The 18039-nt window shown below is 41.8% G+C and overlaps 1 protein-coding gene across 1 annotated transcript in view; it reads right to left on the bottom strand.

Moving 5' to 3' along the window:
- CLPB (ClpB family mitochondrial disaggregase) overlaps positions 1-18039 on the bottom strand; it is a 208244-nt gene that overhangs the window by 182940 nt on the left and 7265 nt on the right. Inside the window, exon 3 of the mRNA XM_068136325.2 lies at positions 12074-12160. Coding sequence (XP_067992426.2) covers positions 12074-12160 — 87 coding nt within the window. The remainder of the gene's footprint in view (positions 1-12073; positions 12161-18039) is intronic.

Raw genomic sequence — 18039 nt, 5'->3', positions numbered from 1 at the left:
TACAAGTAAATCACCGATATCACATTAAAATAAATACATATACAAGTAAATCACCGATATCACATTAAAATAAATACATATACAAGTAAATCACCGATATCACATTAAAATAAATACATATACAAGTAAATCACCGATATCACATTAAAATAAATACATATACAAGTAAATCACCGATATCACATCAAAATAAATACATATACAAGTAAATCACCGATATCACATTAAAATAAATACATATACAAGTAAATCACCGATATCACGTTAAAATAAATACATACACAAGTAAATCACCGATATCACATTAAAATAAATGCAAATACAAGTAAATTAACGATGTCACATTAAAATAAATGCATACACAAGTAAATTAACGATATCACATTAAAATAAATACATATACAAGTAAATCACCGATGTCACATAAAAATAAATACATATACAAGTAAATCACCGATATCACATTAAAATAAATACATATACAAGTAAATCACCGATATCACGTTAAAATAAATACATACACAAGTAAATCACCGATATCACATTAAAATAAATGCAAATACAAGTAAATTAACGATGTCACATTAAAATAAATGCATACACAAGTAAATTAACGATATCACATTAAAATAAATACATATACAAGTAAATCACCGATATCACATTAAAATAAACACATATACAAGTAATTTCACCGATATCACATTAAAATAAATACATAAACAAGTAAATCACCGATATCACATTAAAATAAATACATAAACAAGCAACTCACCGATATCACATTAAAATAAATACATATACAAGTAAATCACCGATATCACATTAAAATAAATACATATACAAGTAAATCACTGATATCACATTAAAATAAAAACATACACAATAAATACATATGCAAGTAAATCACTGATATCACATTAAAATAAATACATATACAAGTAAATCACCGATATCACATTAAAATAAATACATACACAAATAAATCACTAATATCATATTAAAATAAATGCATACACAAGTAAATCACTAATATCACATTAAAATAAATGCATACACAAGTAAATCACCGATATCACATTAAAATAAATACATATACAAGTAAATCCCCAATATCACAATAAAATAAATACGTATACAAGTAAATCACTGATATCACAAAAAAAATACATGTACAAGTAAATCACTGATATCACGTTAAAATTAATACATATACAAGTAAATCACCGATATCACATTAAAATAAATACATATACAAGTAAATCCCCAATATCACAATAAAATAAATACGTATACAAGTAAATCACTGATATCACAAAAAAAATACATGTACAAGTAAATCACTGATATCACGTTAAAATTAATACATATACAAGTAAATCACTGATATCACAAAAAATAAATACATGTGCAAGTAAATCGCTGATATCACATTAAAATGAATACGTAGATTTTCGTTCAATTATTAAATCACTGCCAATCCATGTGACATCGCAAATTCCAAAAGGTCATTTTAGCATGCAGACATGGGGAACATAATTGTGAAGTTTCCACTTGACATAACCAAAAATGAGGGAGGAGGTAAGTTTTAAAAGTTTATGCTTAAAAACGTCATAACTCCTAAACCATGCGACTTGTGACGTCATGGTCGCTGAACTTTTTGTTCGTCATGAATATGCGATTATGCATGCAAAGTTTGGCCTCGATCAGTTCAACAATGAGAAAATGGGTTTTTTTAAGTTTTTCTCTTCAAACAATATGGCAGTCAAAGCACGTGACCTGCGATGTCATTCTTTTTTATGGCGTAGCCCATAGGGCAGGGGGGGAGGAGCCACTGGGATTACGGATTTCCTGGGTCAAAACCAAGATCCAGGCTTTCAATGACATCTTGGATGCTGCTGTCTTGTTTGTGCCTGTTTGTGGCGAAGATGTGGAGGTCACGAAGAGATTCACTTTCCTTGGCAGTGTTATTCATGTCTCCGCATGTTGTGAGCCAGAGGTTGATAGACGTCTGGGTCGGGCCTGGGGAGTCTTGGATTCACTGGATCATGGGGTGTGGTGCAGTAGGTATCTATGTAGGACGAAAGTCAGAGTCCAAGTCCTTGGAGCTTATAGTCTTGCTCTACGGACGCGCGACTTGGACCCTTACCAACTCCTTTGGAGCAAAGTCTCTTCAGAGAATCCTTGGCTATCACTGGACGGACTTTGTGTCCAACGAGCGGTTGCTGAGACTCAGATGAGATTTGTTTCCTGTATGGTACGTGAGCATCAGCTGCGGCTGTATGGACATGTGGCTCGTTTTCCAGACCCTAATCCAGCTCACCAGATACTCTCAACAAGGGAGCCTCGTGAGTGTAAGAGGCCAAAGGACCGACCACATGCCTCGTGGTTGCAGCAAGTTGATTGGCATCTCAAGAAGATAGGGATGGGCTAGGCATCAGCCTGGGGGATAGCCAGACAGAGGCCCCTGGAGTACCGTCAGAAAGTGGATGCGGAGATGCACTGCTCTGGCGCATGATCACATACCTGACCTGACCATAGGGCAAAGCAGTCTAGAACAGTGTTTGTCCATCTGTATGTATGTACCCTCAAACATATACCAATCAGAGCTAAGGATCTGGTCACATGACAGGGTTATGTGATTACGTCTGATGTAATTATGGCATACAACGGCTGACTCCACACTCCGCCATTTTGATTCCAATGTCGTTCAGGCCGAACATATCGTCGAACCTGTCATATATCACAATCACCATGCTCTACCTTTATGTTTTTCATTCAGTGTGAAACACAAACAAACCAATTGTTAAAATAACCATCAAATATCGAAAGCCGAGGCGTTACGGGTCTTCCAACAACACAGTACGTATCGGCCTTAGGCGTCATATGCCTTCATGCCTCACCTTCAGGCCACTTCAGACAAATTAGCCCAAGTTTCTTGATAGTCATATTGTTTTCGTAATAATAATAATAATAATAATAATAATAATAATAGCGTTAATACTAATAATAGAGTAAATATAATCGTAACACTGCAATCCCTTTGTCGTTATTGCAAAGTTTCTAGATTGAAGCGGTGCATGGTTCATGAATCAATGATAAGCAGTGTACGGTACAAATAACCGCGGAAGTAAAGGTGCAGTCACACTATGACGTTTTAGAGAAACTTATATCTCGCGTATGAAAAATCATAAAATAATGTCAACACGTCGGCATACGCCCAAAAAAGCATCGAAAATTCTACAGCATGAATAAATTGGGCGTATGCATAACGTATTGAACGTATACATAGCGTATGTCTAACCTATTAGTAACCTATCACTAACTTATATATAACTTATGACAGCATATCACAGCGTATGGCCAGCGTATGGCCAGCGTATGTCCAGCGTTCTCGACTTATGCCCAACGTATGAGTAACTTATGAGAAACCTATGCGCAGCACGCTCGGCGTGTTGCCGACGATCACGTGACGTTCTGCATAAATACGGCGCCGATCTCTACAATACTGCGAGCTATCAACATCAACATGGCACCCAAGAAAACGAAGAAGACAGCAACCGAGACGTCTGCCAGGGGCCGAGGTAGAGGCAAGAAGAACACATCTACACCATGTGTTCTACACCCTCCTGGCTCGGGAAAGCCTGTAGTTAAAGATGCATTCATCATTCGTCAGAGCCCGGAGGCTGTACGGCTTCATCATGGTCGGTCGTAGGGCGAAGGCATCGTCGCCGATGAAGAAGTAGGGCACATCCTGGTAGTCGTTGGGAAGAGGATCGGGGTCAGGGAAACCTATGGTACCATCTTCAGCGCATTCCCTCAGCTCAGAGTCATTGTAAATCTGAGCGTCTGATGCCGATCCTGTACCACCGACATCTGCCCAGATGAATTTGTAGTCAGCATCTACAAGCGCCATCAGAACAACGGAGTAGAATTCCTTTGTCGTTGTAGTACATGGACCCAGTCTTTGGAGGACACCGGCAGGCAACGTGCTTTCCATCAAGTGCCCCACATGTATGGGGGAAGTTCCACTTTTCATAGAACTTGTCAGCAATGGCACGCCATCCATCAGGAGTGGTGGGGCAAATCATCACCTCGTCCATGTATTCATCGATGATGGCTTGACAGACTTCTCGGACGAGGAGTGACTGGGTGTTGTGAGGGACCCTCCAACCGAACTTCATTGAGGCATACTTGCTCCCAGAGGCAAGGTGACGCAATGTCAGGGCAAGCTTCATGCCAGGCTCCAGGGGCTCCCTGTACCAGGTTTGTTGCTTGGTGATCCTGGGACCCACTCTGGCTAGCAGCTCGTCGAACATCTCGGGGGACATCCGCATGAAGTTCTTGAAAGATGCTTGGTCCTCGTTTCGGAGTTCCACCAGAAGCTGGTCGTACAGGCCAAACTGCCGCCGCCTCCCGATCCATGGTCTGACCCAGACCTTCCCCAGTCGTTGACCTCTTCTCCTCCTTATCCTATTGGCATGGATCTGGTGAAGTGCCAATTCGATGATGTCATACTGATGTTGGAGAACGACTAGTTGGTATTCTTGTCGAAGCCTCTCAGGATCCTCCATCTTCTCTGATGACGGGTGGAGAAGTGATGGTGAGCTACTCACAGGCCCCCATATATACAGTGACAGCAAAACGCTGGCAAAACGCCAATAATACGCTAGTTGTACGGTAGAAACACGTTCAATAAGTTACTCCATCGTCAGACATACGTCTAATACGTCTGAATACGTCAATATGCGTTGCAGATACGTCAGATATAGGTTAGATATAGGTTAGAAGTAAATTACTCATAGGTTATCAATAAGTTAGCTGTACGGTACACCTTCATGCCAACGTATCTCGACGTATGAGTAACCTACCTCTAACGTATTTAACGTATGTCTAGCGTATGCCTAACGTATGCCTAACCTATGAAGAGGACGTCGGCATACGCCCAAAATTTTTGTGCATGCACAAAAATTTATTTCGGCCTCTGCGTACAACAACGTATGCCAGCTTATACCAGCATTCTTTTAACGTATACAACTTATACCGAACCTACCCCTAACTTATATCAACGTACACCAGCGTGTTGGTGAAAATTCACATACGTCGGCATAAGTTACTGCTATACGTTATAGTGTGACTGCACATTAAGGAATTAGTCTCGGTTTTTTATAGTAATATTTTCATAATAATGATAATGTAACGTTAATATTATAGCAAATCTAATCGTAACACTAATCCCTTCGTAGCGACCACAAAGTTACTGGAAGTTAAAATATATCTTCTATATATTAAAGTAGCGGCAGTTTTGTGTCGGTCTGTCACGCTACATCATTACGACGGCTGACTCCACTGACCGACATTTTAATTTACTAGTACACCTGCTCACTATGGCAGGAAGGGTCATTCCTCTTTGGGGTATATCAATTACAGTCGATCTATGGTCGGGTCTCAAGAACATTGGGTGTGTGTTGATTTCGAAATTTCTTGTGGAGAGATGGCCAAGTGGTTTAAGCATTCGAGCAAGCACTCCATTCAAAACCCTTAAGAAACGGCTGGCTTGGCAAGCGCTAGCTAGCTGCTTGGTAAATGAGCACAACCCAGTCTTCCTCCCTTTCAGTTTCGTGTTAAACAGCAGGAAAAGTGGGTTTCATTGGTGGTTTGCAAAAGAAAACCTTAATTCGTGAATTTCAAAAGGCCGGTACGAAAAAGGCCACTTTAGCGGCAGGAAGGGTCATGTGATTTACCCAACCCTTGTGGGGTATATAGATTATAGATTATAGCAGATCGCTCAGTTCTGAAAGTAAAACTTACCTCAAGGATGTCAAGATTCCTCCAAATTTCTTTGTTTAATGCTATAAACAGCATTAACGACTGTTTAAAAAGCTAATCATATGTGTTTGTGGTTTATAATATTTTACAAGCCCGGGTATTTCCGGTATTGTTTTTTCTGCATCGATTTATACCTAGTTGATGCTCAATAAAATTCATCATGATCGGATGAAGTTTTTTTACTCGTTGAATTACGACGTCATAATGGAGGCACCTATGACATCATCATTAACATATTTTATTCCACATGGAGAGTTCTTCACAATGAGCCATGTCTCAATTTTTTCTACACAGTGCTTTTAGAGATGTAGAGGTGCAAAGTATTTCGGTTTTTCCAAGATGGCGCCCATACCACGTGACCTATGACGTCATATTTACCATTAAAAGATTATACAGGCCGAGGCGCTCCTATAGTGAAAATGTCCTGTCAGTCGGTCCTGTGGTAAGTTCAGGACACTGCTTGAATCAAGTTGTTTATTAAAGACCATGCCAAGCTCTCACAGAACAGACCACAATCATGACTTGCAACAACCGACCCCCAAAGCCCCACCCCCAGACATCACTACGCAGTACCAATCACAACATCTCCCTTTCATTGAAATTATGTTTGTCTGCAACAAAACAAAACTAGACTAAATCAAAATAATAAACACAATCAGATGCAACTTGAGCCACACATAGATGGGCTCTGCGGTTACTGTTATAATTCTTAACCAAAATGTTATTACTGCGCTCAGTATGTTTTGCTAAAACACAATCATTCCAATGTCTGCCATTTCAATCAACAGATTGTTTGTGCACCAACATTACAAGGGCTGATGTCTGATGGCCGTTATTCACCATCACAATATCTCAATGGTTTTCGAATCACACGGCCTGATCTGGTCGAGTACGGAGAGTTGTCCGGCCTTGTTGTCTCGGCCTTGTTGTCCGGCCTTGTTGTCTCAGCACTCTTGTCATCCTTGGAGCTGGAGCAGCCGTTAGTTTCCATTGCGGAATTGTCATTGTTGAAATGTACGCGTCGAGCAGTTGGTAGACTTTGATGTGTTGGTTGGGTCGGTTCATCCTTCCAATTGGCGCAACAATCGGGTGGATGAAGTAAAGGCAAGTGTGCCTGGTTCTTCAAGTGTGCCTCCTTGTTTGCTGTAGATCGACCCGAAGAAGTTGATACGGTCGGTCTTGATGATGCATTTCAAAGAGTTGAAAACCAGACCCTCTCTTCGTGCTACTTTCATCAGGTTCAGAAGATTGCGATCATGTTCCTCTTCGGTTCGTCCTGATACCGCCACATCATCGGAGATACCAATACAGCCTGGTGCTTGATCGAGTATGTGGTTCATGGCTTGCTGGAACAGATCCTGGCTGACACATAACCCAAAAGGCAATCTCTTGAAGCACCAGCACCCAAAGGGTGTGCAGAATGTGGTCAAATCCTGGCTTTCCTCATCCAGATTCACAGCCCAATATAGCCAACCCGGGCATCTAGTTTTGAGAATATTGTGGCGTCAGCAAATTCTGGGTTCAGCTCGTCTATTGCCGGTATGTGGACTTGTGTGGACATCTTAGGCGGACACCTCTTCAGCCAAGAGTTCAGGCATTTCGGATCGAGACGTACTCTTAAGCTCCCATCATTTTTTACACTATTACAGATGGAAGAGCAACAATCCGTATGATAGGCCACTTTCCTGATGATGCCCTGTTTTTCCATTTTCATCAGTTGCTCCTTTAGCTTCCCTTTGATGTGAATACGACACTTCAATCGATGCCTTTGCATCCGGCTTTAGATGAAGCCTCACTTTTCCTTTAAAATTCCCAATGCAGTTAAAGCTGTCCGGGAACAGCCTTTTCAAATCATCCACGGAATCCACCTTGGAGGGCTGTTCATTGTAGCCCATTGGTTTCGGAATCCTTGAAGCTGGAGGTGCAGCCTTCAGCAATGTCTTCCGTTGTCCAGCAACGTTGAGCCATTCACATGCAAGTAGCCCAAGTACTGCAGGTCCAGGTACTTCAACCACATAGAACCAGTACTTAAACCAATCAGTCTTTCTATTGTTGTGTCCCCACGATTAAAAACCCCTGGGTGACGGATGACCAAAATGAGCTTTACTGCGAGGCGTATCCCCAACTTGGCGGTAGTGACACGCACGGGGTGGACGGTAGCAAGGGCTTACCTGCACGGAGTTCACTGGGCTTCCTCGAAACCACCACGAATAAACGAGACAGAACACAAAGTAATATACAACCGATAACGGGTTTATTAAAATAATGCGAGGGAACAACGAATGGTAAGGTAAAATTAAAATTCCTAAATGAGGGTCCCTCCACTCCGACTCAGATACGAATAAGGGGAAAATAAAAGTAAAAGAAAATAAATAATGTTCAAGTCGTGCAGCCACTTAGCTCCGGTCTCAACGAGGACTTGGTGGGCGTCACAGGTCCGGTCTGTCGGCGAAATGGCCGCGCTTTGATCTGCTCAGGATGGCGCCGCGCCGCACTTTCTCCACGCCACAAATGTGAGGTAATCCAAAATGCGACCGCTTTTCACGTGAGCCAGAGCAAAGAGAAAATGCAACCGCCTCCAACAAACGCCAGGACCAGAAGAGGAAACCAAGATGGCATGACGGCTTCTTTTTGCTCTCCTAGCTCTCGAATGTTCCACCGCTGACGTCACACTCTGTCCAATCACCGAGCTCTGTTCATCACTCCATGGCTTCTTAACCAGTCACGAAGCTCGGGGCGTGGCCTCCCCATCATGAGTCATCGGGAGGCAGAGTCGAATCTCTGTTCGGATGATGGGGTTCCTTTTGTCAATTGGCAAATGTGCTGGTTTCTGTGGGGCTTGTCAGTGTGGTTCTGGCAATGTGCAGATTGCATGGCTGGCCGAGTGAATTTTATAAGAACAGAGAAAAATCACAGGGGGCCAATTACACACTGGGGTTTATTAATCTTACACCCTAAAACTAGTTAGCACAAAGCCACACCCCTAATGGTGACATGCAAATGCTCTTAACCTGAACATTTACCCTGCTTATGTACATCGAGATGGTTTCTTCTTCTTCAAGTCACACGGTCCATACTAAGACCTACACATTCTGCATTTTCCTACGAGGTATTTCATGCCGACCCCCACAAATGTAACAATATCAACACAAGAGCTTGAGGATTCCATGGCACTTGATCTCGCTGCCATTGTAAGCAGTAAGCTTGGTCCCACCAAGCGGAATCAGTTTTGACATCCATTTGTTTCCATACATGTCCTTCACAATACGTGTTGGCAAAGTATTCCCTGAAGCACCTGTATCCACTTTCAACTGCAGTTTGTATACACCTTTCATATCAGGGCATACAATGTTCAACAATGTGTAGACTTCATCCCTCGTCTCCTTCATACACAGTGCGGATACCCTGATCACGTGAAACGGCTTGGTGTGTTCATATGCATCAGTTTCACTTTCGTAGCCGTCATCATCACCTTCAATAAAATGCCCAGACACTTCATTCACCGGGGTCCCATTATTGTTATTTCCCCGAAGCGTACCTCTCAACTTGCTTCTGCTGACACCACGGCCTCTTCCACCCCTGGCAGGACAGCAGCATATCTCGTGCTTCGTTTGGGATTTTCACAACAACGGGTCCAGTGTCCCAGTTCACCACAATACTTACAATAATCATTGTATGCTGTGCAGTTCCATGATGTATGTGATAGTTCATACTTTTTGCAGTTGTGTCGATGCGTCATGGCATTCACAGACGATGAAGGCCCTTCCATCTTCTGGATGGCCTGCTTTCCAATTACCATTGCTTTGTACTTGCGTCCCTCGCTTAAAACCATGTCCATGTCGTACCCAACCTCCTGGTCAAGCAGATGCTTTTGAAAAGTATCATGTGGGGTGCTCGCAACAATTAATTCGATAATCCATTCCGAGAGTTCTGCTTCCGAGAGTCAATCGATTTGGTGGTTTGGGAGAAGATTTTTTAAAATAATGTTTTAGGTTAAATCCAATATGGCTGCCAAACCATGTGACCTATGATGTCATCAATTTAATATTTCAATACAAATGGGTCATAGATCATGTGCATGCAATTTCAGATTTTTATGATAAGGAATTAGATTAAAACATTTTTGGCTGGTATACCACTACACCTATGTCAGCATTATCATGCTTTTGTTCCCCATTGGGAGTACTTGACAATGTGCCAAGTTTAAAAAAAATTCCATTCAGCAGTTTCCAAGAAATATTTTTTAAATTATTTGCATTTAATCCAAGATGGCTGCCATACCACATGACCGTACGGACGGACAACCCAAAAACATAATGCCTCCGGCCACCTTCGGGGCGGAGGCATAAAAATCAGCCTCTAAGGGCGTCTAAGGGTGGGATCAAAGTGGGTCCAGTTTTGACCCCTTCGCAACCCCCTCTGCCTCCCAAATTAAGTATTTGCTTTCTTCACTGAAACCACACACAATTTTGATGTACCTCGACCACAACCTTCATTACCTATGAAGGACTATTTTGTTAACAGCATTAAACACCCCACCCCCCCAAAAAATAGGTATTTGCTGTCTTCTCTGAAACAAGTCTGGAACAACCAGGACTCTTCCGAGAGCTGGCTGCCTGGCCAAACTGAGCAGTCGGGGGAGAAGGGCCTTGGTAATAGAGGTGACCAAGAACCCAATGGTCACTCTGGCTGAGCTCCAAAGATCCTGTGTGGAGATGGGAGAAACTTCCAGAAGGACAACCATCACTGCAACACTCCACCGATCTGGGCTTTATGGTAGAGTGGCCAGAGGGAAGCCTCTCCTCGGTGAAAGACACATGAAAGCCCTCTTGGAGTTTGCAAAAAAGCACCTAAAGGACTCTCAGACTGTGAGAAACAAGATTCTGTGGTGATGAAACCAAGATTGAACTGTTTGGCTTCGGGCCAGCTCTAGGAAGAGTCCTGGTTTTCCAAACTTCTTCCATTTAAGAACTATGGAGGCCACTGTGCTCTTGGGAACCTTCAATGCAGCAGAATGTTTTTTTTTGTCGGCTTTCCCAGATCTGTGCCTCGACACAATCCTGTCTCTGAGCTCTGCAGGCAGTTCCTTCGTCCTCATGGCTTGGTCTTTGCTCTGATTTGCATTGTCAGCTGTGCGACCTCATATAGACAGGTGTGTGCCTTTCCCAATCATGTCCAATCAATTGAATTTACCACAGGTCGACTCCAATCAAGGTGTAGAAACATCTCAAAGATGATCAAGAGAAATGGGAGGCACCTGAGCTAAATTTCAAGTGTCATAGCAAAGGGTCTGAATACTTATGTAAATGTGATATTTCAGTTTTTTCTTTTTAATAAATTGACAAAACTTTCTAAAATCCTGTTTTCTCTTTGTCATTATGGGGTATTGAGTGTAGATTGATGAGGGAAAAAAATGAATTTAAACGATTTCAGCAAAAGGCTGCAACATAACAAAATGTGAAAAAGTGAAGGGGTCTGAATACTTTCTGAATGCACTGTACTTGTACTAAGTTTGACTTGGTTCCCTTCAGTCCTTCTGAATTTATCGTGGTAACGATAATCTATTACAGACTTTGACCTTTGGCCTGTGAACTCTTGACCCTAAAATCAAATCGGTTCACATCGTAGCACATATTTGTACCAACTTTTGTCCATATCCCATAACTGGTTCACAAGATATCGTGGAAACAGGATTTTAACCTAACATGACATGTGACCTTTGACCTTGTGGCCTTAAAAGTTAATCTTTACATCATTATACATACCTGCAATAACTTTGACTTAAATCCCTTCAGCCGTTCTCAAGTTACCGTGGTAATGAAAACCTATCACGGATGGATGGACGGACAGACAAGCTGAAAGCATAATGCCTCTGGTGACTTGGTCATCGGAGGCATAAAATGATCAACATGCGATAAGTCAGACCAAGTGCATTGGATTATAAATCCTGGGATGTTCCTTGTGTAAGCACCGCACCAAGTGGTGCAAAGAATGAAGTGCACACAAAGGTTGTGTCATATGAAAGCAACTTAATACATTTACTCAATTACTCACAGAGCTAGAAAAATGTACTTGCCCAAAATGTTTCACCTTTTCGTCATCAAATGTACAAGTTGTACTTAGACTGGTTCAGTAGATTATATTAAACTGTTAATGATCATTTGTTTTATCTTCAATTGCTCATTCACAAGTGAAAAATGTCCAACAAACAGGCCGAAGCCTCCCACCCGCCACTATCACCCACTTTCCATGCTGGTTCATTGCTGCCACCATGAGTGCTGTCCAACCCAGGGCATGTCTCAGATCAACGTCCAACTTGTACTGCATCAACCTAACGGGGACACGGAGAATGGAGGAAAGCATGAAACGAAGCGATAACCTGAACTGATCATCTCCTCCCTGTTATACAAATATCAACTAGGACGGCACTCAGTAGAGAGCGTACCTCCACCTGGCTGGCCATATCACTCGATGGTGAAGAATCACTTAAAAAACTAGAACGCCACTCAGTAGAGCGCGTACCTCCACCTGGCTGGCCATATCACTCAATGGTGAAGAATCACTTAAAAAACTAGAACGCCACTCAGTAGAGCGCATACTCCCGCCGTGGGTTTAGTTGGAATAATACGTTTTGTTTAACATCCCCTCTCCCCAAAACAATAAATGAAAAAGAAAGTAAGCCCTAACTATCAGAGAATTTATTTTGATATATCTCGGAATTAGAGGAGAAAAACATCATTTAAGAATAAGAATAAAAGCTTTAATGCAGTAAAACAGAAAAAACCTTCCCAAAAAAATTTCCAAAAAAAATTCCTGGATCCGGAATAATATCCTGAGCTCCACCAAAAACTAATCAATTCTTCCTTATCCCAAGTGCAATCATCTCACAAACTTTCATCCAAATCCGTTCAGAACTTTTCCAGATATCTTGTTCACAAACACACAAACACACGAACATACGAACACACACACACACACACACACACACACACACACACACACACACACACACACACACACACACACACACACACACACACACACACACACACACACACACACACACACACACACACGGACGGACACGATCGAATGCGTTCCTCCCTGGCGGGAGTAATAAACCTGAAAATCGCAGAGCCAGAACCAGAATTATTTATTTGGTCTGGGAAGCCCATGCGAGGTTTCTTCTTCTTCAGCCTCTCACAACCCTGGGTGAATATGCGATCTTTTTTTTAAAAGTTGGAATTTTGCCAAATCTGTTTCATTCGTTTGTTGATATACCTCAGCCATTGACAAATCTGGAACTAAGTCTATAAGTTCATCAAATACTGACAACACGAATGACATTCACTGAGCTAAATGTTGATATCTCTTCTGAGGTTTAAAAAAAAAAAAAAAAAAAGTTTTAAAGCATTATACGTACCAAACGATACATTTTATGAAACGGCGAAACATAATACACACTTTGGTGGTTTTAAAATGACAGAATATGTCTTTATTAGAAAAAAAAAAGAAAGACCATGAAAAACGACGCTGCTAAAAAAAATACAGCGCTCTAACGCATAACCACGAGTTTAAACTACATTTACAACAAATATGAAAACTATTTTCATATCACAATGTCAAATATAGAATATATAGAAGATAATGTCAAAAAAAAAATGAGTCCTATTTTCCAATGGTAAAAAAAATGCTTCAAAAAATTCATGGATCGGGAATAATATCCTGAGCTTCACCAAAAACTAATCAATTCTTCCTTATTCCAAGGGCAATCATCCCACCAACTTTCATCCAAATCCGTTCAGAACTTTTCCAGATATCTTGTTCACGAACACACGAACACACACACACACACGAACACACACACACACACACACACACACACACACACACACACACACACACACACACACACACACACACACGAGTGAATGCATTACTCCCTGGCGGGAGTAATTATACCAGCTGGATCCGGCTCCGGATCTTCACCAAAATTGAATCGTTCTTCCTCGTCACATGCACAACCTGTCCAACAAGCTTCGTCCAAATCGATCAATAACTTTTTGAGATATCCTGTTATGTATCGTTTTTGGCTCCATCTCCCAATGGTGAAGAATCACTTGAAGATTTAAATAATTCTCATATCCGAATGATGGAATCCATATTCAGATCTTCACCAAAATCGAATCGATTCTTCCTCGTCAGACACCAAACCGGTCCACCAAGTTTCGTCCAAATCAGTCCACAACTTTTTGAGATATTTTGTTCACAAACAAACAAATACACAGACAGACAGACAGAGACCTTCAGACAGACAGAGGGGTGTCTCTCTGTCTGTGTTTAACCTCCATCCACCTTTGGTGGCAGAGGTTATAAAGACATGGGGGAGAGGGGGGGAACAACCACCACTGATACAACCCTAACCATTGCACCACTGAGTCTGGTTAAGTTGAAATCAACTTATAGCATCAACATTAAATTGCAGAGAACCCAAAATAACAACACATAATGGAAGATCACTGACCATTCAACAAAGACAACGCAAACAAAACGAGTCGCGTTCTATCTTGCATCACAATAGCAATGCATTTGACTGTTGCCTCAATGTGAAAGTTATCATTAACCTTCCTCCCCCTTCTGCAACAGCTACCCCAAAGTAACCTCAAGTAACGACGGCAGTTCAAGGCAAGTTTTTATTTATTGTTGAACAGGTAAAAGTACTGTGTTCAAAAAGTATCCGACCTTTATTTTTCGTGCGTAAAAAAGAAGAAGCTAGGGAGGCGTTGATTGGTGCACGTATGTAGGTGATCCTAATGCGCACGCGTGGATTTTTTCCCACCTGCAGAGGCTGTCATTCGACGGCAGACCACCGATGAGTGAGGACATGTAAGTGAGCGCCGTCGGATTTTCGTTTTTGACAAAATGACGGAAGAACCTGAACAACGCTACTGCATGCCTTGCTTTTTTTGGCCTCGGGGATGTTGGATGCTTCCATTGTGATGACTGCAACTTGGTTTCTGGGTCGTACCCATAAACCCAGGACTCATCGCCAGTGATCACTGTGTTGAGGAAGCTGGGATCGCTGTTCACAGTCTCCAGCATGTCCTGTGCGATCTCCAAACGGAGTTGCTTCTGCTCAATCGTCAGCAGCTTTGGTACGAACTTCGCTGAGATTCTCCTGAAGCCCAAATCCTCCTTCATAATGGAATGAACGGTGTTGAATCTTGCGGATCGTTTCCACTTGGGAATCGCCAAGCTTTACACAAAATTTGATGCAGTAGCGTTGTTCAAGTTTTTCCGTCATTTTGTCAAAAACGAAAATCCGACGGCGCTCACTTACACTTCCTCACTCATCGGCGGTCTGCCGTCGAACGACAGCTTCTGCAGGTGGGAAAAAATTCACGCGTGCGCATTAGGATCGCCTACATACATGCACCAATCAACGCCTCCCTAGCTTCTTTTTTTTTACGCACGAAAAATAAAGGTCGGATACTTTTTGAACACACTACGTATTACATCAATGCTGACAAGTTTGGCCAATAGCATTGCCTCCTAAGAGCAACTTACACAGGAAGTCTTCTGGTCAAATAAATCTTAGCAAAACAAATGTCCGTTAACATAGTCACGTGTGCTATGGAACATAGGAAGATCATCAAGTTCCTTGAAGCAGATAACCCGGTTACACCAGGCTGTTGTAAAGGAATTGGTTTGCAATAGAGTGTGAAATATCTCGGGAGTTTGATAGGAAAGCCCTTTGACAGCATAATGGTAGTGGCCCATGGAAATTCCTCGGGGTCTTTTGGGTCATAAAAGGTCTTTTTAAGTCTTTGGGGTCTTCTGGGTATTCAAAGGTTTAAGGGGTCTCGGCAGTCTAAAGGGTCGAAAGGTACATTCCAATTGTACGTAATTAATAGACATATAGACACACGGCTAAATGGACGGATGGATTCACCAACGTGTTTTTGGTTTTATGCATCTCGATATATTAGTCTAGTAGGAAGACTAGGTCCCCCTGCACCCCCCGGAGATATACTTCTAATCAGTGTTTCTAGATTGGAAGAAATGTGTAGAAAATGACTAGCTATGGCCCCAAGCTGAAATAATGTCCCACATACCATTTTTATGCAAATTACTGCTGCCATTATCAAAAAAAGACTAGGTCCCCCTGCACCCCCCGGAGATATACTTCTAATCAGTGTTTCTAGATTGGAAAAAATGTGTAGAAAATGACTAGCTATGGCCCCAAGCTGACAAAATGTCCCACATACCATTTTTATGCAAATTACTGCTGCCATTATCAAAAAAAGACTAGGTCCCCCTGCACCCCCCGGAGATATACTTCTAATCAGTGTTTATAGATTGGAAAAAATGTGTAGAAAATGACTAGCTATGGCCCCAAGCTGAAAAAATGTCCCACATACCATTTTTATGCAAATTACTGCTGCCATTATCAAAAAAAGACTAGGTCCCCCTGCACCCCCCGGAGATATACTGAAACTGGCAGTGACTGGTGATTGAAATGCGGTGCCTTTTTGTGTTTCAGGTCGAGGTACGTGAACTCCCCACGATCTACAGCAACCAGGAAGAGACTGATACCAGGGTGGTTCTGTACCTCCATCATGCTGCTACCATCGGATACAAGAACGCTGTAGTCAGAACACCGGACACAGACATCCTCCTGATCCTGCTCCACCATGCCCACAACATCAAGCTGACGGTGTACCTGGATACAGGGTCAGGGAAGCATCGCCAACTTGTCAACGTCTCTGAGCTGGCAGAATCCCTGGGAGAGGACTACTGTGCCACTCTCCTGGGGTACTATGTGTTCAGCGGAGAAGACTGCACCAGTGCCTTCAAAGGGAAGGGAAAAGTCGGGCCCTTGAAAAAGCTGGAGAAGAATCCCAGGTTTCACAGGGCATTCGGTGAATTTCACAGGGTATTTAGAAAAATAAAACTTTGTGTTAACGTCTGTGTAGACGGACCTTAATATGAGTCTATTATTTCGTAAAACTGTGATTATTTTGTAAATAAAGCACTAATTAGCATACTAGTATACCATAGACACATGTAATCATGTTATGAATAGTTCTATCATGATCTATGCCCTTCAAAACATGGGTCTAGACACCTTCATTTTTCAATTATCTGCAATATTGGCTGAGATATGTCAAAAATCGTTTTTTTGATAATGGCAGCAGTAATTTGCATAAAAATGGTATGTGGGACATTGTTTCAGCTTGGGGCCATAGCTAGTCATTTTCTACACATTTTTTCCAATCTAGAAACACTGGTTAGAAGTATATCTCCGGGGGGGTGCAGGGGGACCTAGTCTTTTTTTGATAATGGCAGCAGTAATTTGCATAAAAATGGTATGTGGGACATTGTTTCAGCTTGGGGCCATAGCTAGTCATTTTCTACACATTGTTTCCAATCTAGAAACACTGATTAGAAGTATATCTCCGGGGGGTGCAGGGGGACCTAGTCTTCCTACTAGACTATATAGCTAGATATTGACAGATCGGCGGGATATTGTTTTTTTAACTTTCTGTATACGTGCAAACCAGCGACTCTGAGCATATACACCACATGCACAAAGAAAAATGAATATAACTCGAGATTGCATGAACAACAATAATTATAAACCTCCTCATACACTGTCTGGACCCAAGCGCTCTCAAATGAGGTATCACTCAGCATCGTATGTGTTGCAGTTATGAGGTTTATAATATATATATATATATATATATATATATATATATATATATATATATATATATATATATATATATATATATATATATATATATATATATATATATATATATATATATATATATGCGGATTTACAGACAAGAAACCAAACAAATAAGTCTGAATGATGAAGATGAAGCAGAGGTGACATTTCAAAAGGTCAATCATTTTTCTGCTTCTCTTCTTCTCCTCTTCTCCTTTTAAAAGGGAGGAGGCCGTGTGGTAACAATCTTCTGCGCTGCCTTGACCACGACACTCCTCTACTTCCCTCTGTCCCGAGCCAACTCTCTCACTCTCCAACCACCCCTACCTTATTAACATCCCTCCTCACACAATATTCACATCTTAACCTCGGTCGAAGTCTTTTCCGCCTCCTTTGCTCCCTCTACCCATCAGCTCTCTGTGCCATTGTCTCTTCCCCCATCCGCACCAAGTGTGCATATAATTTAAACCGGCATT

Source organism: Myxine glutinosa, chromosome 14 (assembly GCF_964187855.1).
Source record: "Myxine glutinosa chromosome 14, kmMyxGlut1.1, whole genome shotgun sequence".
Taxonomy (NCBI): domain Eukaryota; kingdom Metazoa; phylum Chordata; class Myxini; order Myxiniformes; family Myxinidae; genus Myxine; species Myxine glutinosa.
Note: the sequence above shows the minus strand (reverse complement) of the source record. Positions and strands in the feature narration are given on the sequence as shown.